Consider the following 23072-nt stretch of genomic DNA (forward strand, 5'->3'; position numbering starts at 1 on the left):
TATCCAATATAACTTAATTTGTCTGAAAATGATGATTAAGCACACCTAAATCTTTGTTCATCCTCCTATGACAGCACCTTAAAGTGACAGAATTATTCACCAAGTCATCAAGTATTTCACCTTTTTTGTTCAACTAAACAGGCCCAGATTTCACATTGATTCACTTTGTGCATAAATTAAGATGAGGTCATCATTATTTCAGTATTTGCATGGTTACTTTGTTACGGAAAGAAAACGAGACAAAGGCAAATGTAGCTGATTTCATAATCTTTTTATTTGAAACGTCAGTGTTCAAGAGAAAATAAAACAGCAATATAAATATTAGCATAAAAATAAGAGTAACACAGGGATAAAGCGTGGGGAGGGGAGGAGGTTAAGCATTTGATAAGAAAGATAATACAGCAGGATAGAGTAGTATTAATTCAGCAGCGGACGGACGTACACGTATATAATATTTATAGTCATTTGTTCATATGGACAGAAAGAGAATGCACAAGATCAAATCACCGCAAAAAGAACATTGAGAGGTTACAGAAGGATAGAAACATACTCATATTTTTTGTCGTTTCTTTACAGGGTGATAAAAGATAGAAGAGAAAATGAACACAAAAATATGCGCAACACATATATCACAAGTTAACTAGTCTACGTGTGTCACTTATCTAATGTTATCTTTAGTTTATTTACACTGAAGAGTTAGTTGGCATGGTGTTTAGTTACTACATTGCAACACAAACTGTTGAAGAACATCTCAGATTTTCATTTATAATTTTTTTTGTATTTTTTTTTTTTATCTGTTGTTTTCTCAATTTTCTTGGAAAACAAAATGCAACACATTCCAGTAGTGAGCCACGCTTTTGTGGAGAAGGACTTTTGATTTTGGAAAACGTTGGACGGCGGCGGTCCCTACAACACAAACACCCGGCTCATACCATCAACAGGACTTGTGTTTATTTACAAGCGAGTGGATAGGGGATTTTGAATAGTGGCTAAGGACAAGTGCATTTGGGCGAGTGGTGGGCGGGGCTACAGTGGTTCCTCTGTACATTCAGTGGTTTGAGCCCGGGTTGCCCACCCTGATGGGCCAATGGCACGAAGATTTGCTATCTGTCACCACAACCCCCAATCACCAGCCGGACTTCATATCTCATGCTAGTGTAGCAAACAAAATAAGGTCAAATACTTCATCTGAATGTGATTCATACCCGACGTCAGTGCAATACTTCAGGTTGGCTCTCAATATGGCGCAGTGTGGGGCTGCGTTGGGGGTTTTGGGGGCAGCTGTTGCCTCTCATTGTGGACACATGCTCAGGAAGTCTTACTTTTTCAAACAACAAAAGTATTTTTTTTTTACCAGCTAAATGCTACATGTGCATTCCGTTTACCAGCGATTTAGCAGGGGGGCGGGGCCGGGGGGCGTGGCATCCTCCTCTTTTGCTTTTGCAATGCATAGTTTGCAACTCTAAACTAGTACAATGTGGTTTGAACCTTGAAAGAGCATGCAGACGAGTTTGTAATAGCGATAAAAGAACGGCCTTGTAAGAAGGTATGCTTGGAGATCCTGCAAAGGCCGAGCCTACATCGAAATATCATGGCGACTAGCGTACGCACAACAGCTGACTTCCCGCTTGAGGGAAAGAGCACAAGAAATCCAACATGAAAGACAAAAAAGTTTCTCTGAATACATCTGCTTCTCAGCCTTGTCAACCTTGAGAAGTTTCTTGTCTTAGCTAAATGAAAAAAACAAAACAAAGAAAACACAATAACCCCCCATACCCAGCCAGTAAGTATCGACTGATTACACGCAGAAGCATTCGGCATGTTTGCACTTTCTCCTCGCTTCCAAAGAACCATCAGAACCGTCCATCGTGCGATACCTCATGGTGGGGTGTGGGGGGTTTCATCTCTCGTCAGACCTCATTGAGCATTCCGCCGCCTCCCTTTCTACTTCTTCTCCTTCTTGGTGGACTTCTTCTTGGAGGCGGGGGTCTGGGCGGCTTTCGGGGGTTCGGGCTGGCCCGGCTGGGGCGGGGGCAGGGCCTGCTGGCCGGCCTGCTGGGCCATGGCCTGCTGCTGCTGCTGCTGCTGGGGGTTGGAGGTCAGCGTGGCCGTGCTGCCCGGGATGTAGACGTTCTGCCGGTAGTCAGGCACGTGCTGCAGGGTGAACTGGGGGCTGTAGCGGGTGCTCAGGCCCATCGTGCCGGGTCCCAGGGTGCCGGTTGCCTCGCTCACTGATGGGGGAAAAGGGGAGGAGGAGAGGGGAAAAACTTGTTAGAAAACGAGAATTCAATTTTTGCTTGATTTACTACAAAATCAAAACGATCACAAGGAGCATGGAGACCTAACCTAACGAATTAACGGTGTGGTAAATGGCCAATTGGAGCTGGAGTCAGACATCCAGATGTCACTCACTAGGCCACACCCCTTTCAAGGTGCACGTCAACACACAAACACTACAGTGCATGTGTGTGTAGGAAATTTGGCTTGATTAAACTTTATAAAACCAGTTTATTTCTTTATATTTTTTATTATTATATTATATTTTTTTCTATCTTTTTTAAAATGTATTACATTTTATGTTTTAGAGGCTTGAACTGCACACATTTACAAGGTCATTTTATACTTAATAAAATGTTCAATGTGCAGGGATCAATATGTGAATAGTTATGTTAGTTTTGTTGTTATAGTTGAGTTTTGGTAGAATAAATCGTCGCTGCTATGTGAAAAACACTTATGTCCATTGTTTTCTCTCCTTTTTTTTTTTTATGTCTGCATTCAGTTTCATCCCAAACACGTAAACATAAAAAAAATAAAAACAAAATGGACATAAGTGTTTTTCACATAGCAGCGACGAAATACCGGTACTAAGTTTGAAGTCAATAAATAATCATTTGTATTAATCATGATTTCAATATCAATCCAATATAATCGTGAGTACTATTATCTGGAAATGTATCAGAATTTACTGATTGGCTAATGAAAGGTACTTTAAACAAGTTACAACAACAACAGATCAACATCAGTTTATTGATTGGTCGACAGAGAGAGTCAATTCTATCATACAAAAGCTAGAATGGAGAAAAAAGCAACTAAATATGCAGCATTTATCTTTTGGTAGGAACGTATTAAGACAAAACAAAAGAACTCCAAAAGTTTGATGTCTCCCACTTTTGTTAGTTTAGTTTTTTTTCTTCTGCTTGGCACTTACACTTAGTTACTTTCTGTTGCACAATTATTACGCTGCAAGCGTTAATGTTCCAAAGCTTTGAACTGAACCTAAACGCATGTCTGGACCTACTAAAGTTTGTACAGATACAGTATGTAGGAGTAGCTTTCATATCATAGCATCTATCTATTAGCACTCTCTTTGGCTAACCATGCTAACTTGCGTTTGTAAAAATGTGTTACTTTTTCCACGTAACCACCTCTTCTGTTGTGTTTTTTCTTATGTTTGTTTCTATAAACCTATGCTAAACGGTGACTGGATTTTGTCAGTCTTAACTAATCACCACTTGTTGGTTTATACCTTAGCCAGCTAATGTTTGAAGCTCTCTTTCATGCTCCAAAAGGTTTGCTCAAAGGCTAATAGCGCTATAAACTTGGTGGTTTGGGACATTTTTAGCAGAGATGGGAAAGTCCAGAAAGTAAAAACCCTGCCACAGTTTGGATGTAGCCACAGCCCACAGGTAGTTCTACTCACCCGAGCTCGTTTACCTGCCAGTTGAGTCGAAGTACCTGTGGCTAAAGCCAAACTGTGGACCTGAATTTCCCATCTCTGATATTTAAGGGTTTTCTCACCCAACCAATCTAGTACAAATGAGTTAAGTTTGGATTTTTAGAAATGTTTACATGCAGATAATGTGTCAAAACAGTGTACCACTTCCCCTTCGTAACAAAACGGTAGATAACATCTTAGCTGAAACCAGTTTTTAAATAGCCTACTCTGGGGTTAGAATTTAAACGCGACTGTTGGGATAAAGTAGCAATTTAGTGATTTAGATTGAAAAGAAGCATTATGATCTGCCACAATTTGGGTTATAATATTCATTGATATCAAATATGTGACGACTACATTTTAGTGCTACTATCTTGATGGAGTCTGATGTCTCTCGCTTTGTCCTCTGTTCTGTGAGCATCACTGCTCAGCTCATAATTCTCCCTCAGCCTCTGCAATGCAGAGCCACAAATGCTAACCCAACCCACCCTCCTGCCCCCAACCCCACAGCTCCCTTACGTAAACATGAATGGAAAATACCTTGCGCTTACTTCCACTATTGACAAATGTGCACAACATCCCTCTTCCTTCCTACAATATCAGTGACTTTAGAGTGACCTTCACCGTGTATTGTAAGTTATTTTCCTCCATAATAACACGGACGGGCCACTCGGGCTTATTTTGTGCTGACGTGGAAGGATTTTTTTTTTTCACATCACTGACAATGGGATGAAAACAGAAGTGGAAACTGGACTGATGACTTGGGAGCTTGTTTGCCAAAGAGGTGTTCCCTTTTCAGTTTCTGTTTTTGCTTTTTAAAATTAAAACTTAGTTTTTATAGTCCACATTAAGCTTCTTTTCCAAGTGAGTCAACAATGCGTGAGCTCGGTTTGAGTGCAGGGGAGAGAGAACATGGAAGAGCAGTAAAAGGAAGGTTGCATGTACAGTGCTACCTTGACATACACGAGGACCATTTTTTAACCTCCCAATGTGTGTGGGGAGGGGGGACAACAACAAAAAAACAGGGATAATTCTGCAATTTTAGTTTTAAAAATATTGGGGGGAAAAACGCACATCTACAGGCGTTGACTGCATATCAAATCAGCACCCTTAATGCTCCTTGCGAGTGTTTTATTTTGTATTTGTTTGTTTGACTGCTTATCCCATTCAATAAATAACTGAAAGTGCATCGTTTCCCCCCCGTTTTTTTCCTATCCAAAGCTCACTCATTATTTAAATTTTGGCACACAACACAAAGTGCAATAAATAAATAAATACAATCAAACCGTAGGCAACTCATTTAACTCAACAGCAGCTATTGAGAAGAGAGATTTGCCAGTGAGTGTCAAACTCACCATTAGCCGCAGCCATCAGGGCTTGGAGCTGCTCAGCTTCAGTTGGGGGTTGGGGCCAGGGGCCGGTTCCCATGGCAACCTCGGGTCCTCCGGCAGCCCTGCGCGTGTGGGAGGGGGAGAGAAGACGAAGGTAAATCCGACTGTAAATAGGCGGCGGGTCACACTTGACATGTTTTGACGAAGAGTGGAGTGGTGATGTGTCACAGTGGCAAGCGTGCTCGAACCTCAACACAAAATCGGACAATATTTGCACACTTTCCGTCGTTTCATCGGGAAAAACAGGTTCAATATTTAATGCAGAGGCTGCGTCAACATGGGTTGATGCAAACTGATGATTTCCATGTGGGCAAATTCCAGGCAGGCTTTTGTTTATTCAACGAGTACAATTTGCGTGCAGGGAACAAAGCAGAGCTGCAATCTATTCTTTTTCACATCGTCACTCGAGTGCTGCACGAACGCAAGCTGTGCTGCTAGCAACTGGGTCACACTGATTTGTAATCTGGGTTATACTGTACTAGTGATGCACAACAACCAACAAGATCGCCATAAACACCCCTGCGCTTCAGAACAATTAATAGGAAAGAAGATTAAGTGGGGAAAAAAGAGGGCGACACCTACTTTCCTAAATTCCACAATGGTTTTTCTTCCAGCCAGTGAAAACAGACCCTGCCATCTCCATCTCATCACCAAAGATAAAAAGTGAGCGCTTCATTTAAGTTAAACGAGCCTCTCACTCATCATATCCTGTGGCTGTTGAGCACTTCCTGTGGTCAGTATTATCACTTCCTGTGGGCAAGACTGGGACTTGCGGTCCAGAGGGAGGTCGGCGTTTATATCATATCCTCCAGCCGTGTTTTATTGCCTCGCCGGGGCCATTTTAGGCACATCCAGCCTCAATCTGCAGATAACCACACGCTGCTTTAATGGCATGTTGACCTCAAGTGGAGCAACACGACGTCTTGTTGACGTTACGGCCGCCTTCCCCGCCGTCAGCTTGATAAATTACATGAAAAGCCACATGTGACTGTTGGCTACAACCATTTGCACACACAAACATTAAGGCGACACAGTAAAGCCCAAGGAAATTGTACACAAGCTCCATTTTGTTTGTTTTTGCACACATATAATGGCACAACAGTGACACTGCACGCAAATACGTGCCACAGTCCTTCCTACGCCACAGCAGGCATTGTGGCCTAAAAGCACACGGCTCAACAAAGCCCATCGGGAGACTAACACAAGCTCTATGAGTTAGTTACAGCTACACACACACTCAGCCTGGGTGCACTATCACAGGAAACTCTCTGCCCTTATAAACCAATCAGGTCTGATTTGTTTTTGCAAACACTGGTCAGCTATAAAGGGCAGAGAGTGGGCATCTCCATGTCTAATTGAGTACCTTGTCCCACTCTGCGGCGTCCATCTTATTTGTGTACCGTATGGCATGTGGGGACTAAAAACACAACATGTTATACAGTCTGGCAGACATGTTTACTTTGTACATGTGTACAACCCAATTAGATCCAAGAAAGGGATTCCAGTTTTGACTGGCACTGTCTCAGAGGTTTTCGTTGTGGTTGTCGTGTTGTACAGCTTTAATTATTTTCTAGCTCTCAAGCAGCTAAATAATGCAATTGTAATAATGTGTTAGGAACAGCTCTCAGATTGATGCAAAGTGTAAAATCACATTGATGAAGAAATACATCTCTGACATTGTCATTCCAAAAAAAAAAGTTACTCAAGCGTCGAGGAACAAACTCATGACCTTCAGCTTGGGAGACCGTCACTCTACCACCTGAGCCATGCCACTCTTGCTGTTTGCCACTATACTGTATTGCTGGTGTGTTCAAAATGAAACCAAAAACGGTTCTATTGGCGGTACGGGGACCTGACAGTCCTAACGCCATCACTTTTACAATAAGCAGCAGGAGCGGTTTGGCCCAGGTGGTAGAGTGGCTGGCTGCCAACCTGAAGCTTGTGGGTTTGTTCCTCAACCCTTGAGTAGCTTTTTTTTTTTTTTTTTTTTAAATAAACAGGTAAAATGTACTCAAACCTCTCCTTGAAAAATGTACTTAGAATTTCTTAGTGAAAAAAGCTTTGCCAGCTTTTTTCAAGTAAATATGACTCTGTGTGTGTGTGTGTGTGTTTTGTGCGCAGAAAGCTAAAATAGGAATTAAGAGGATTAATTAGTGCTGGATTTTCTCTTAACCTTGTAACCATGGTCATATTGTAAGTCTAGTTTTATGCTGTTTTTGTAGTTTTTTTGTTTGTTTTCAAAGCTCGTAACTATTCCATCTTAGTGTTTTATTTACATACATATTAATGTAATAATTTTTGTTGTTGTTGTTGAAGAAAACAGGCATTCTATAGCTGAACTTGACATGAGGGCAAAAAAACACACAACTGAGATCAGTTTTGGATTCTGCACCCAAAAATGAGTTAAAAATGGCTGTCAGACCTAACTCAACACAAATTGTGTTCCTTAGTGTAATTCAAGAATCTTCATATTAATATCCAGACCAATTATTCAAAGGGACTGTTCAGCCATAATGTTATTCAGTGCACTTATAGCTATTATACTAAAGGCAGAATGTTACATCCAGCTCCCGTTTAGAATCTTATCAGTGGCCATTCACATGTCAGACATGGGAAGCAAGTTGTCCCAGCAAACTTTATATAGGGAACAGCTTCCTTGCCCATTTCATTCCCCCCAGCTAATATTTTAAAGACGAACACAGCACCCTGTTGTGCGATACTCATTAAGAATTGTTACCTATGACAAAACGGAGCAAAATACCATGTGCCACAATCTACAATCTGAAGCAATTATTGCCCAAAAATGCAGATTTGGGGTGCAGAAATATCACATGGTGTCAGTTTGAGTAGAAACACGCGTCGGATGTTGGGAAATGAGGCGAGAACAACTGCATCGTCCCCTCCCCCACCAGCTCTGGCCACCATCGCTCATCTGCAGTACTGAGCAAGCAGAGAGGAGGGAAACGCGATTGGGAGGGGGAGAGGAGGCTGCGGCAGCCATTTTAGAAAGCAGGGATGCATCGCTGAGGTGTGTGTGAGGGGGGGGGAAGACTACCTCACATTTCAAATGTAACCACAAGGTAAAACATTATAATAGCAGCTTATTTATCATCCTATTTCACTAATCATCATCATTATCCTGTGAGTGTGTGTTTACTCACCCGCTGGGTCCTGGTCTTGGTCCCTGGTTAAAACGCCAGTCATTGTTGGGGGGCTTTTGCTGCAAAGAGAAAAAATGTTGCAACATGAGATGCATATTTAGGATCAACAAACTTAATGACGTTTCTGATTCTGACTGGATTTAATGTGAGGTTAATTTTGTGGCTGACACATCTGTGTGTATGCGTGCGTGTTTGAAAAAGTCTGCAGTTTTGCAGCAAGACATGTTGTTCCAATGATTTTGGTGCAAAAAATGCTAAATGTGTAGCACAAGAAGATGCAGTAACTGGACCATGACAAACTAGCCAGACACAAAATGGAAAATCAGATGGGAAACATGTTTGCTTGAGAAGGAGACAAGGCACAAATAGGCATCAGCTGGAAAACTTGACTATGTTCCTGTTTTTTCTCTCCATTTGTCTCCAAACATTCATGTGACTCATAAGAAGAAAACATGGGTATTATCGTTAACAACATATAAAGACGAAAGTTAAAAGTGAAGTTTAAGGGGTTCACATAGTTGTAGGGTGAATTTCTGTTCATAATTGCAGTATAGTGAATGGATGGATGTCCACTTTTCTCACTAACAACACAACTTTTCATACCAAATCATACTAAATTTTCGTTAGAACCGACTCTGCAGCGTGAGCCATCTAGTCGTGACTGTTTATACCTATTCCCAGCGTCTCTTGTTGTGCACTGATGCAGTGAACGGAGGCTGGCTGGGCTCCATGTTGTGCTGCCTAATCGACACAAGAGCTCCCCGGAGCGAGAGGCCGGGAAAAATGATGCGGTGCATTATTAAAAGAGTTGTTCAACCCCCGGGGAATGTCGTAAAGATGGAAGGTGGTCAGGAGAATGTTACCTAAGCTTAGTTGTGAGTTACACTATGACACCGAGTAATTCATTAATAATAACAACAAGAAAACTAGTTGAAGCTAAACAAGCACCCATTCAAAATGAAACCACAGCGGTTGTGAATGAGAAGAGGATGGTCGATCTCAAACCTCCTCCACAGCTTGGCGGATGATTACATTCTAAAAATGGACGCCTCTGATGAGTGCGTGTTTGTGTGTTGGTCTGATAGAAAGCCGCGAGTGAAGGCAAACATCCAGGAAGAGGCCCAGCATTCCAGCTGTGTGACTGGCTCCAGCGCACAAACAATGACGAGGTCACAGATAAAAGCTACCAAACTCTGCTTGGGCAAAAGGCATCATCATACGTGCGATATTTTTGAACTGTTTAGGATTCACATGTCACAATTCACACTATATTGACACATCCTGTTCCGATGTTACCTATGACAAAGCTGATCTGGCAACTATACAAAACATGCCATCCAGCCAGAATGTGGATTTGACCTTTCATACCGGCTTAAAGCACTTTTAGTCAACTCTGCATCTGCCACACATTTGAGATAGACAAACAAATTATGACCTGCCCGAGTTGTCTCACCAGCACATGAGAACATCTGGTGAACATCTGTCATATTCAAATAAAACATAAAAATACTTTTGTGATTGCTGTGCATGAAGCACCATTCAACTGGTGTAACTACATTATTTTTGTGCAGGCAAAATATGCTTCCTTCCATCTGGTGTTTTTGAGTGTGTGTGTGTTTGGCCCTCTGGGATACAGAGATGATAAACTGTATGATGGTTAAACTGTATGGCTAGACTACACCTGGCGCTCTAACTGAAAGGAGGAAGTCTTAACAATCTCTCTCTCCCTCTCTCTCTCTCTCTCTCTCTCTCTCTCTCTCACACACACACACACACGTACACATTTTAATCTGTTATTCTAAAAGCAAGCAATAGGATCTGGAATTTGCCATCTACCCCATCTCAGTTTCTGCTGCTGATAGGAAGAACATGTGCAGTAGGAAATATGACGTGTGTTTTATTTTATTAAACTAACACTACCAGGTAACTGACAAAACCCTGAGGACATTTTCCCAGAACTGCATGAGCCAGTTTAGTGCATGTGATGCTTAAATGTCCACGTGAGGTGTTTGTATTTGCATAACAACCTGACTAGCCTGCACATAAACAAACTATGAACAGCTAACACAACACATTAGTATTGATTATCTTAAGGGGAAGTCAGTACAAAAATGTTCTTGACAATAATATGTTCAGTGCAGCCTCACTAGTCTAAACACGGCACTCTGATTAATAATTGCGTTTGTGGCATATCAGCGAAATGGCAAAATCCCATTTGTATCCATCTCAGAGGGCGGCCATTTTGCCACTTGCTGTCGACTGAAAATGAAAACACAGTTACTCAGGTAACGTCCAATCACAGCCCAGCTTGTAAACATCACATGAGTAAACTCAGAAATGATGTGAGCTGTGATTGGTCGTTACCTGAGCCCAGAGCAACTGTGATGTCATTTTCAGTCGACACCAAATGGAAAAATGGCCGCCCCCTGAGTTGGGAAAAACGGGTGTTTTTTTTCTGCTTTGGCTCATGTTCCACAAACGCAATATTGAATGCCGTGTTTACACTACTGGGGGCACATTATTGAAAATATATTTTTTGGGTTGAAGTCTGCTTTAAAGACTCTAAAATGGGAAGAAATGTTTTCAATGGTGAGCTGATAAAAGGAAGGACAGTCTATTTTTAAACATTGCTAAGGGCATGTTAAACCAAGTGTTCCGGAGCAGCACATTACAAAAGAATGGACGTGGAAGTGAGGGAACATTAGTCACTGGGGCTCACGGCACGTTTCTAAAATTACCCACCGCTACCGTGGGGCTCTTTGCGTGTCCCACTTAACGTTTACAACCTCAAGCGCGGCCATGCTAACATGATGGCCGCCGCTCTAAAAGCATTAAAGAAAGCGCCGTCTGTTGCCGTGTGCGTAAAGCCGCTCGTCCCTTTTCCTCTTTGTCGTCTCCTCTTCCTCACTCTTGTCCTTATTGCAAACACGTGTCACGTGGAACACGATGACAGATGGCACTCTATTGACCTCGGGGGCGAAGCTAATTCAGTACAGAGGAAGTATGTTAAAAAGCTTCATGAAAAACGACATGATGGATAAAGCATATGACAGAATGTGAATCCTATTTCGTTAATTAACCTATCCTGGATAATGATGTTTCATACATTTGACTGTCTAGAGAGACAGGCACCATTTTGGCCAAGGAAGTAAGACCAGAGGGCAGCAACTATTCATCAGTGGACAACAGGAAGTTAGGGGCACAGACAAATGACCCTGCGACTTCCTGTTCCGAACCAAAGTGTTTTTTCTTCCATTCCTTTGAGTATTTTCTTTCACACCCCTTCTTCATGTCCTATCTTTCTCTGTTGTCCTCTTCCTCTCCTTTCCAGACACAAGTCAACATTACAAAACTTTTCCCTTTTTTTTTTTAATCTGCTGTCTCTTCCTCACAATCTGCTAGAAGCACTTAACATTTCCTCCACTTTAAAATGTTGGAACCATCTCGTGGGGCAACTAAGCATCAAGAGAGGTCAAACTGACTAAAAAAAGATCCACTTGTTGAGCTGTAAGTACTCGCTAAGCTAAATCATTAGCCTAATAGCAAAATTGTCAAGTCATTGGCATTCTATTTTAGTGGATTTAGTGGCAATAAGATTAAAAATGAGTAAGGCACTTATTAAAATAAATAATTGTTATGCTAAATATCTTATTTTAATGCCTCTTATGGCTAGTTATGGTTGGCTATTTGCCCAGGAGACTGCCGATGAAAATTTGCTTAACTTAGCTAACTTGGGCACATTTACATTGTAAAATATTGATTAACGCACATTGTCCCCTTTCAAATAAATGAATTCAATTTGATTAGGCTAATTGCATGTGGTTGTAGTTTACATCGGCAGATGATACGAAAATTGTGGACCCTCCTATAAGCCATGAGTAATTGACACCCACCCAAAAATAGACAATAATTGCTACAAATAAATGCTACAAAATGGCGGCAAAGCTACAACTTGACTAGCTGAAGCTTCTCCAACCTTCAACATAGTTCCTTGGCCACAAGATGGCAACAAATTATTTTAATCCTAAACATGGTAAAAATAAAAAATCGGCAAATAGATGAGTTTTACAGGAATAATGGAATAGGTACCTCAAAAATCCCCATGAACAAGCAATTTTGTGCTGGTTCGCCGTAAAAACCCCATTGCAATGGCAAACAAACTAATAAATAAATATTATTACATTGGAAAGGCGGAATTTGTGATGCAGGTGTAATGTTGTGGCCAAGGAGTATGATTCTGGGACCTCCCCCCACCCAAACAAACATTCGTCTCCTCACCTCACCGGCCGAGTTCATAAGGTGCTTCCTGCTGAGTGTAGTGTTCAGCGTGTTGTTGTGACTCAGCATGGGTGTCTTCATGAACACAAAATCACTCCTGCTAGATATGGTGGAGTAGCAGGGTCTGTAAGTGCGCGTGTGCGGATCCTGGGGGCCTCCCACCACCTCCATGTATCGGATGGGCCCGTCCGTGTTGAGCTGCAGGTGCAGGTCCTTGCTGGGCCTTTGGTGGTAGCGGCCGGACCGGTGGTTACCGTAGCAACAGTAGCAGCAGTCGGAGTCGTCCACCCCTTGTCCGCGATGACTCAAGCAACGCACCATGAGGACGGCGAAAGTAATAAAAGACACACCTGACACACAGGCGAGAGAGATGATGAGGTACAAGGTGATGTCCGACAACCCGCTACGCGGGGAGAACGGCGTGTGGTGAGGTCTCGCCGGAGCGTCATCCGCTGCGGCCTTCTCCTCCACGGTGATCGTGATATTCACCCAGCTGGACTTCGGCGGGTCGCCATTGTCTTGGATGATGACCACAATGTCATAAGTGGAACCTTCTTCCTCCTCGGCCCACTTGCGGGCTGTGCGCAGGTCGCCAGAGTGCGCCCCGATACGGAACATGCCAGCATGCAGCCCGGGGGCGATGGAGTAAAACAACCAGGCATTGTGCCCGCTGTCGGCATCCACCCCCACAAGTTTGTTTATGAGATACCCTGGGCCAGCAGACGGGGGCACACTCAGCTGCAGTCCTTTGTCTTCTGGAAACGCAGGGTGGACAATCATGGGTGTGTTGTCGTTCACATCCACCACAAACACATGGACGGTGACGTTGGCGGTCCTGGGGGGTGTCCCGGCATCCCGGGCCTGGACCTCAATGCGGAAAGCCTTGAGCTGCTCGTGATCCAAGGAACGCATGCTGAAGATGTGGCCGCTCTCCGGGTTAATGTAGACATAGGAGGAGATGGGTGAGCCCTGGACCATGCTGGGAAGAATGGAGTAGGTGATGCGGGCATTGTCCCCCAGGTCCGGGTCGGTTGCTGAGACAGCTGTGATGGGGGTGCTCGGGGCGTTATTCTCAGGGATGTCCACCGAGTAAGAGTTTTGGGAGAAGGTGGGGGCGTTATCGTTGACGTCAGAGAGCTTCACCACGAAGTTGGTTTGCGACGACAGGGGGGGAGACCCGCCGTCAGTGGCCTTGATGACCACCTTGTACTCGGACTTGGCCTCACGGTCGAGGGGCCCAGCTGTGGTGAGGCTGTAGTGCATGCCAAAGGCTGAGTTGAGTTTGAATGGCAGACCTTGCGGAATGCTTAAACTAACCTCCCCGTTCTTGCCCGAGTCCAGATCCCGAGCACTGATGAGAGCTATCACCGTCTCAGGGGCGGAGTCTTCTCGGATGGGGCTTGTGAGTGACGTCAGCGTGACCTCTGGCACGTTGTCGTTGACGTCTATGACGTCCACGATGACGTTGCAGGAGCCCTCCATCGCTGGGGAGCCGCCATCTCGGGCCTGCATCGTGATGTGATAGGATGTAGCTTTCTCGTAATCCACCTCGCCGTTCACACGAATCTCCCCACTCTTCGTATCCACGGTGAATAGTTTAACGACACGCTCTGGCGTGTATTTACTAAACATGAATGATATTTCTCCATTGCGACCTGAATCCGCGTCCGTGGCGTTCAATTTCGTCACTAAAGTGCCCAGTGCGACATTCTCTAACAGGCTGACTTTGTTGACAGACTCCTCAAAAATAGGTGCGTTGTCGTTTACATCCAAAATGTTAATGAGAAGCAGCGTTGAGCCTGATTTTTGCGGCTGCCCCCCATCCACAGCCGTAAGCAGCAGCTCAAAGGAGGCCTGCGCCTCCCTGTCAAGCAATTTGTCCACCACAAGCTCTGGAAACTTGTTGCCGTCACTTTTAGTCTCAACATTCAATATAAAAAAGTCATTTTCTGCGAGGTGGTATGTGCGTAATGAGTTGGTACCCACGTCTGGATCGTGCGCACTCTCCAAGCGGAACCTTGTGCCTTGTGCGGCGGCCTCGGACACCTCCAAAGACACGCTGCTAGTTGAAAACTTCGGAGCGTTGTCGTTCACGTCCACAATGTCCACTACGACCCGCTGAATCTCCAAAGGGTCCGACAAAAGTATCTGAAGATGTAGTGAGCAGGACGAGCTCAACTCGCACATCTGCTCTCTGTCAATCTGCTCTTTAATCACCAAATCTCCGCTAGCTTGCCTCACCTCAAAATACTGAGTGCCCGATTCGGACATCACCCGCAGCCCCCTTTGGACAATCCCCTGCGTGCTCAAGCCTAGATCTTTAGCGATGTTCCCCACGATGGACCCCGGACTGAGCTCCTCCGACACGGAGTAGCTGAGCTGGGCGGAGGCAGAGGAGAGGCAGGCTAGAAAGCAGCAGAGCCGCGACAGCTGGCTCCCTCCTCCGGGGCGCTTCCTCTGCCTGGAGTCCATTGTCCAGGAAAACGATGAAACTTCTCCCCTCACCGCTTAGTATCCATGATCATTTTGGGTTAAGACGAACCCGTCCGGTTCGGTGTCGAGTGTATCCGCTTGACGGGAGTGACGGGAAGTTTTGACGCGATCATGACCACCGACTTTCACGAGAAAAGGAGGCCGAAAACGCAACTATTTTCCCCCACTCCAACTTCGCTCTGGCTCCTCTCTCCCGCCTCGCTCCACTCGTGGGCGGGGAGAGGACAGAGAGGCCTTCCCCCTCATTTGGACACACACACAAAAGTCTCTCACGCACACTAACACTTTTCCAAATGCACACGTAGGCCACTGAAACTTTTCCCACTATCTAATGGGAACTATTTCAACAACAACAACAACTGATAGGATAAAAAAAGATATGCAAATATATTAAGTTCCTAATGAAAAAATTAAACTGAAAGGCAACCAAGACGAATTCCAGAGTGCCTTACTTTTGGTCATTCACGTGTTGGGAGTAGTGGTAGTGGGGTTGCGTGGCGGGGGGAGTTGTGAAAGTACTTTTACCCAAAAGGGGGCGCCATATCCAAACTCACAAACTGTACAAAAGGGAGCACAATGAAAACCGCTCGAAGGTTTGCATGGTAAATAAAAGGTGGATTAGTCTATTCAACTAAATAGCAAGCAAATTAAATATATTTTTGTAATCAATTTATATTTCCCAAAACGTAACTTTATTCCTTAAAGATTTTCACATTTGGGTTTTGGATGAGACTTTCTCCAATATTAAGGTTCAAGACGGATGCCCTGCCTTAGCCTACTAACTTATCTGGGCTTGCGACCAGCACTAAATTGGGATGGCTTGTCCATCCTAGAGGCTAAATTAAGATGCAAAAAAATTGAGATTAAAAATAAGAATAAATATAGGCCTTGCCGCCTTGGTAAAATGAGCAACACAACTTCACTCAGCGCACGCCCTTCCCATTTAACATCACACAAACAATGCCTGTTTTTATCTGCTGCCAGCTCGGGCTGGACTGGCCATCTGGCATTCAGGGTGGCAGCCCGATGGGCTGGCGTCTTTTGGGGCCGATGCAGTGCTTTTTAGTTATTATTTTCCCAGAAAAATGTGTTAGACAGTTATGGTCAGGAGTTGGGCTGGGCCGGGCTGGTGGGCATAAGTCAAAATGCCAGGGCCGATCTTTTTTTGTGCCAGTCCGGCACACACTGCTGCTGATTTCACACTTCTACAACTACTGATTTGTATTTTTAAAACTATCTGCTGCACTGCTGTAATGGTTTAATTATTCTAAGAATGGTCTACACTGCAAAATGTCAATCAAATTGAAATTGTGCCATTTACTAAACATACACAAGAACGCCCTCAGCTCGAAGATGCCACTTCATTTGACAATTTTTTGCTCACCTGCTGGCTCTCAAAGGTCCAGGTGCTGTCAGGCAAAGAGGCATCCAGGACACTGATGACCTCCTTAAAGTCAGTGGTGCTGCTGGGCTTGACCAAAGTGAAATCACTGTACTCTGACATGGGAGACATGCACGACCTGAAGGAGTGACTCTGAGACATGACGTCACCTCCCAGAACCTCCACGTACTTGATGGGTCCATCGGTGTTGAGCTGAATGTGCAGATTTCTGTTGGGCTTCTTGTCCTCATGACAGTGTGTCCGTCCGACGCAGCAAGTGGCGCCGCTCGTGCTGCTTCTCATGCATTTGACGGCCAAAATGAACAAAGTGAGCAGAGACAGCACGGACACCGAGGCCAGAGCCAAAATCAAATAAAGCGTGATTCTGCCGCCTTTCTTGCCGGCCTCGGACGCCTTGTGTCTCAGCTCCAACACGGGCTCGCTCACAGTCACGCCGTCCTCCAGTAGGATGGACAGCGTGACGGTGGCCGACTGGACCGGTTCCCCGTCGTCCTTGACCTCTACAATCAACCTCTGAGAGGAGTCGTCGTGCTCGGACACGGCACGTTTAGTCCTCACCTCCCCTGTGTACAAACTGAGCGTGAACAGAGAGGCGTCCGTGGCCTCCGCAACTTTGTACGAGATCCACGCGTTGTGGCCCGAGTCGGCGTCCACGGCCGTCACCTTGGATAGTAGGTAGCCCGCCTTGGCCGAGCGGGGCACCCTCAGGTGGGAGGCGGCGTGGGGGGAGGGGTATATGACAGCGGGGGCGTTGTCGTTCTGGTCCAGGATGAAAACATGGACGCTGGCGTTGCTGCTGAGAGACGGAGAGCCCTGGTCCTTGGCCTCAACCTGAACCTCGAACACTTTGACTTTCTCGTAGTCGAACGAGTGCATGCTGTAGATGCTGCCGTTCTCAGAGTTCACGTAAACGTACGATGACACGGACACGTCGTGCACTTTAGAGTCCACGATAGAATAAGACACTTTGGCGTTTTCACCAGCATCCAGGTCACTTGCTGACACCGAGTACAGTATAGAGCCTGCTACTCCGTTCTCTTTCAAATAAACATTATACGAGCTTTGTGAAAATACAGGAGGGTTGTCATTAACATCAGTGATGCTGACAGCTATCATTTTCTTACTAGAGAGAGGAGGAGAGCCTGAATCAGTAGCTGTTATCTCAATATTATACTCGGACACCCTCTCTCGATCTAAAGCACCGCTGGTGACCAGTGCGTAATTATTCGAAAATGAACTTTTTAGGTCAAAAGGAGAGCCTTTTTTCAGGTGTAACGTCACATTACCATTATTACCAGAGTCAAGATCACGAGCACTAATGAGGGCGACAACAGTTCCTTTTGGTGCGTCCTCCCGAACAGGTTTTGGCTGAGAGGTGAGGACAATTTCTGGAGGGTTATCGTTGAAGTCCATCACATTAACCTGCACACGACAATGACCCTCCATCTCAGGGCTGCCTTTATCTTTAGCAGTTATGTCAATGTCATATGACTTTGTTGTCTCATAGTCTAACTCCCCCTTTAAAGCGATCTCACCAGTAATGGGATTTATATCAAACAAGGACAACACAGAATCTGGAGTTCTTGAACCAAAAGTGTAGCTGATTTCACCATTCGAACCTTCATCTGCATCTGTCGCTTTTGGTCTCATAATAATTGCCCCTTTTACACCCTTTTCGCTCACTGTTACTTTGTAGAGATTTTTATCAAAAACAGGAAAGTTATCATTATTGTCAAGTACATTTATGGTTATTTCTGAAGTGCCTGATCTAACTGGATTGCCCCCGTCTAATGCAGTTAATAATATTTTATGTACAGCATTCTTCTCTCTGTCCAAAGGCTTGTCTAACACGAGCTCAGGGACGCGTTTTCCACCTTCTATTTCTTTCATTCTAAGAGAACAACAGTCATTTTTACTGAGAGTATATAATTTAATTGAATTGCTTCCCACGTCAGGGTCCGCCGCACTCTCCAAAGGAAAACGCGTTCCCACAGCTGCAGATTCGGCTAATTTTAAGGACAACTCATTTGAAATAAAACTGGGTGAGTTATCATTAATGTCTCGTATTTCAACCTCGATTCTATGCAACTGCAACGGGTCCTCGATGACGACCTGCAGAGGGAGCACGCAGCTAGCGCTTTGTCCGCATAAAGCCTCTCTGTCTATTCTGTCGTTGACCAGCAGCTCGCCCTTCCCCGCATCCACGCTGAAATACTGCTTACCGGCCTCAGAGGCGACACGCAGCTTGCGTTCAAATATCTCAGAAAGCCCCAAAGACAGATCTTTGGCCAAATTTCCCACCACGGAACCCCGTTTGAGCTCTTCTGGGATGCTGTAACGTGTCTGCCCGTCCACTGTAGTCCACATCAATAGAAAATGCCACAAAAGAGCCTGCCGTCGCCAGTCCCGACATCCTATTGTCTTTGTCATCCTCGTCTCAGTAAAATGCATCAATTCCCATCCGGAGATAAAAAGACCGGAAGGACAAAATCCATATTCCAAGCACGTGGTAAAGTCAAACAATATCCATCCATAATAAAAATGAAATAAAGTAGAATGCCACTACATGGCGGATATACATCCTCTCCTCCTGACACTGAGCATTGTGTGTTGCTCAGTCGTATGGGGGAAGGAGAAGATCTCTTTGTACAGTTCAGATTGCTATTGGCGCACAGCATCCATCCGCTCGGCCAATCAGAGACGCTCTCGGTACCACACTTGCACACCAACATACACACGCACAGCTTATCTTCACTCAATGGAGAGCAAGAAAAGCGTCAAAGAGAATATGTAAAAAAAAATAATGATTTAATAAGATAAGCAATTTTTAAAAAAACATTGAGATAATTGAATATTAGAAACCCCTGCTCTTCTAATTATTGTTTAAACGAGGTGGATGAAAATATTAAAAAGATCAATTAATGAAAGACCGCACATGCTTTAAAACTGTAATTATTATTTTGAGTGGAGTGCAATGCACAAATGCTATATTCATACAATGCGCCATACTCCGTTTTTTATATTTAAATTTTTTTATATTGTCACCTTCAGTGATGGGCGGAAATGTGTATATATATAAAAAACGCCTCTCAGTCATTGTATAGTATACCACTGCGCTGGTGTACTTAATATCGTGGCCATGTCTTTGTCATACGATTTCACATGATTAATTTCACTATGTAAAGAAATTCATACTAATCTTGTAAACTTCCGCATTTCAAATCATTAACAAACTGCATTTAAAGTCAGTCTCTACAGTTTGCAAGTGGTCATTATTATTGGCACTGGTCAAAGTCGCTGTCCATTGTCCGGGTGCTGAAACGATTTAGCCATGTTTGTCAAGCATGTTGTTTTGTTTTGTTCTGTTTGTTTGTTTTGGTTTTTACACCACATTTATTTATGAAAGCACGTTATATTAAATTGCATTTAATAAGTAAACTAAACTCTGTAACGTTTTTTTATGTTTGTCCTTTAAAATTATAAGTTACACATTTAACATTTGTTGCATGATCCTGCTCACCTGCTGGCTTTCAAAGGTCCAGGTGCTGTCAGGTAAAGAGGCGTCAAGGACGCTGATGACCTCCTTAAAGTCAGTGGTGCTGCTGGGCTTGACCAAAGTGAAATCACTGTACTCTGACATGGGAGACATGCACGACCTGAAGGAGTGACTCTGAGACATGACGTCACCTCCCAGAACCTCCACGTACTTGATGGGTCCATCGGTGTTGAGCTGAATGTGCAGATTTCTGTTGGGCTTCTTGTCCTCATGACAGTGTGTCCGTCCGACGCAGCAAGTGGCGCCGCTCGTGCTGCTTCTCATGCATTTGACGGCCAAAATGAGCAAAGTGAGCAGAGACAGCACGGACACCGAGGCCAGAGCCAAAATCAAATAAAGCGTGATTCTGCCGCCTTTCTTGCCGGCCTCGGACGCCTTGTGTCTCAGCTCCAATATGGGCTCGCTCACAGTCACGCCGTCCTCCAGCAGGATGGACAGCGTGACGGTGGCCGACTGGACCGGTTCCCCGTCGTCCTTGACCTCTACAATCAGCCTCTGAGAGGAGTCGTCGTGCTCGGACACGGCACGTTTAGTCCTCACCTCCCCTGTGTACAAACTGAGCGTGAACAGAGAGGCGTCCGTGGCCTCCGCCACTTTGTACGAGATCCACGCGTTGTGGCCCGAGTCGGCGTCCACGGCCGTCACCTTGGAGAGCAGGTAGCCCGCCTTGGCCGAGCGGGGCACCCTCAGGTGGGAGGCGGCGTGGGGGGAGGGGTATATGACAGCGGGGGCGTTGTCGTTCTGGTCCAGGATGAAAACATGGACGCTGGCGTTGCTGCTGAGAGACGGAGAGCCCTGGTCCTTGGCCTCGACCCAAACCTCGAACACTTTGACTTTCTCGTAATCAAACGAGTGCATGCTGTAGATGCTGCCGTTCTCAGAATTCACATAAACGTACGACGACACGGACACGTCGTGCACTTTAGAGTCCACGATAGAATAAGACACTTTTGCGTTTTCACCAGCATCCAAGTCACTTGCTGACACCGAGTACAGTATAGAGCCTGCTACTCCATTTTCTTTCAAATAAACATTATACGAGCTTTGTGAAAATACAGGAGGGTTGTCATTAACATCAGTGATGCTGACAGCTATCATTTTCTTACTAGAGAGAGGAGGAGAGCCTGCATCGGTGGCTGTTATCTCAATATTATATTCAGACATACTCTCGCGGTCTAAAGCACCACTGGTGACCAGCGCATAATTATTAGAGAAAGATGGTTTAAGTGAAAATGGTGACCCATTAGGTAGCTGCAGTGTAACTTTGCTATTATTACCCGAGTCTATGTCTTTGGCACTAATCAAAGCCACCACTGTGCCCCGTGCAGCATCTTCTCGTACAGGACTGGGTTTAGAAGTCAGAACAATTTCTGGAGCATTATCATTTATGTCTTCTATATCAAGCAGCAGGCGACAATGACCTTCCATTACAGGTACACCTTTGTCTTTTGCAGTTATATCAATTAGATAAGATGAAAATGCCTCATAATCTAATTCTCCTTTTAAAACAATATGTCCTGTTTGTTCATTAATTTGAAATGTTGATAAAACAACTTCTGCAGCGCGAGACCCAAAATAATATTTTATTTCACTATTATCACCCTCATCAATATCTGTTGCTTTAACGCTTAACACAAATGTTCCTTTTGTACTATTTTCTTTTAATGATACTCTGTACTCTTTTTTGTCAAATATGGGAACATTGTCGTTAATATCTAGCACGTCAATTATTATTTTGCATGTTCCAGATTTAATAAGGTTACCTCCATCCAGTGCTGTTAACAGCAGCTGATGAATGGACACATTTTCCCGGTCCAGTGATTTTTCTAACACCAATTCTGGGGCAGTCAGACCATTCTTTTCGTTTTTAAATTTTAAAGAAAAATATTCGTTTTTCATTAGAGTGTAGCTTTTCAAAGAATTGCCACCAGCATCAGGGTCCTCTGCACTTTCTAGAGGAAAACGTGTACCTACTGCAACGGATTCTGGTATTTTAAGGTTTATTTCTTGTGTTGGAAAACGAGGGGAATTGTCGTTAATGTCTCTTATTTCCACTTCAATTCGATGCAATTGCAACGGATTTTCCACAACAACCTGCAGAGGGAGCACGCAGCTTGCACTTTGTCCGCACAAAGCCTCTCTGTCTATTCTGTCGTTGACCAGCAGCTCGCCCTTCCCCGCATCCACGCTGAAATACTGCTTACCAGCCTCAGAGGCGACACGCAGCTTGCGCTCAAATATCTCAGAAAGCTCCAAAGACAGATCTTTGGCCAAATTTCCCACCACGGAACCCCGTTTGAGCTCTTCTGGGATGCTGTAACGAGTCTGAGCATCCACTGTAGTCCACAAGAGAAAATGCCACAAAAGAGCCTGCCATCGCCAGTCCCGACATCCTATTGTCTTTGTCATCCTTGCTCCGTTACAACGCAAACATCCTCAGCAACATCCTCTTCACAACGATTGTTACATCCATACAAACGGGGTATATTTCCACAAAAAAACAACAACAACAAAACATTTCAAGCCATCTCAACTACTACTAAATTTAATTAATTTAGCCTATAGGTGTTAAAAAATACTAGCCGATCCCTTTTTGTCTGTGCTGCAGCGCATCCTGCCTGTTAGTGTGAGCTGCGTGGGGGCTGGGACGAGATTGCTTTGTACAGTCTTCAATTCTATTGGTTCACGGCCTGTAATTCCGCCAGCCAATGAGAATATAGCTGATCTCCATAAGCTCTTAAAGTCACAGCTCTTTCATTCCCTAATGCAACACTGATATTGGTATAACTTAAATATGTTAGGTTAAATACAAAATAATAATTTACAGGTTTCGATACATTAAATATGAGACATTATAATTGTTGTACGTGCATAACAAAATTCATGATGACAATAATTTATTTGAATTCTAACACCGTGTTGTTGCTTACCGCTCTACTTCCCTATCGCTGAATTGTTTCCATATGATAAGATCACTTGAACACGAAAAAAAGTAAAAGTAAAAGTATCAAGGTGCATGAGGAGGAATCAGAGTGGGCCTACTGCATTTTGTACTTGAGTGCAAACAGAAGTAGAG

At 44.3% G+C, this 23072-nt stretch overlaps 1 protein-coding gene across 50 annotated transcripts in view; it reads right to left on the reverse strand.

The window, feature by feature from the left end:
- Nucleotides 1–252: 252 nt before the first annotated feature.
- Nucleotides 253–23072, reverse strand: part of LOC147168452 (protocadherin gamma-A11-like) — a 284949-nt gene continuing 262129 nt past the window's right edge. For 23 of the 50 annotated variants that reach the window (XM_086084323.1, XM_086084325.1, XM_086084331.1 and 20 more), the window contains exons 2-5: nucleotides 8268–8326; nucleotides 6470–6523; nucleotides 5071–5168; nucleotides 253–2231 (exon numbers count right to left, since the gene is read on the reverse strand). In XM_086084323.1, coding sequence (XP_085940449.1) covers nucleotides 1945–2231; nucleotides 5071–5168; nucleotides 6470–6523; nucleotides 8268–8326 — 498 coding nt within the window. In that variant the 3' untranslated portion in view covers nucleotides 253–1944. Of the gene's footprint in view, nucleotides 2232–5070; nucleotides 5169–6469; nucleotides 6524–8267; nucleotides 8327–12545; nucleotides 15519–16422; nucleotides 18656–19960; nucleotides 23013–23072 lie in introns of those variants that run through there. The other 27 variants (XM_086084344.1, XM_086084345.1, XM_086084349.1 and 24 more) reach the window with 6 other exon arrangements.

Source organism: Leptonotus elevatus, chromosome 9, assembly GCF_054856555.1.
Source record: "Leptonotus elevatus isolate MCC_2025b chromosome 9, RoL_Lele_1.0, whole genome shotgun sequence".
NCBI classification, from domain to species: domain Eukaryota; kingdom Metazoa; phylum Chordata; class Actinopteri; order Syngnathiformes; family Syngnathidae; genus Leptonotus; species Leptonotus elevatus.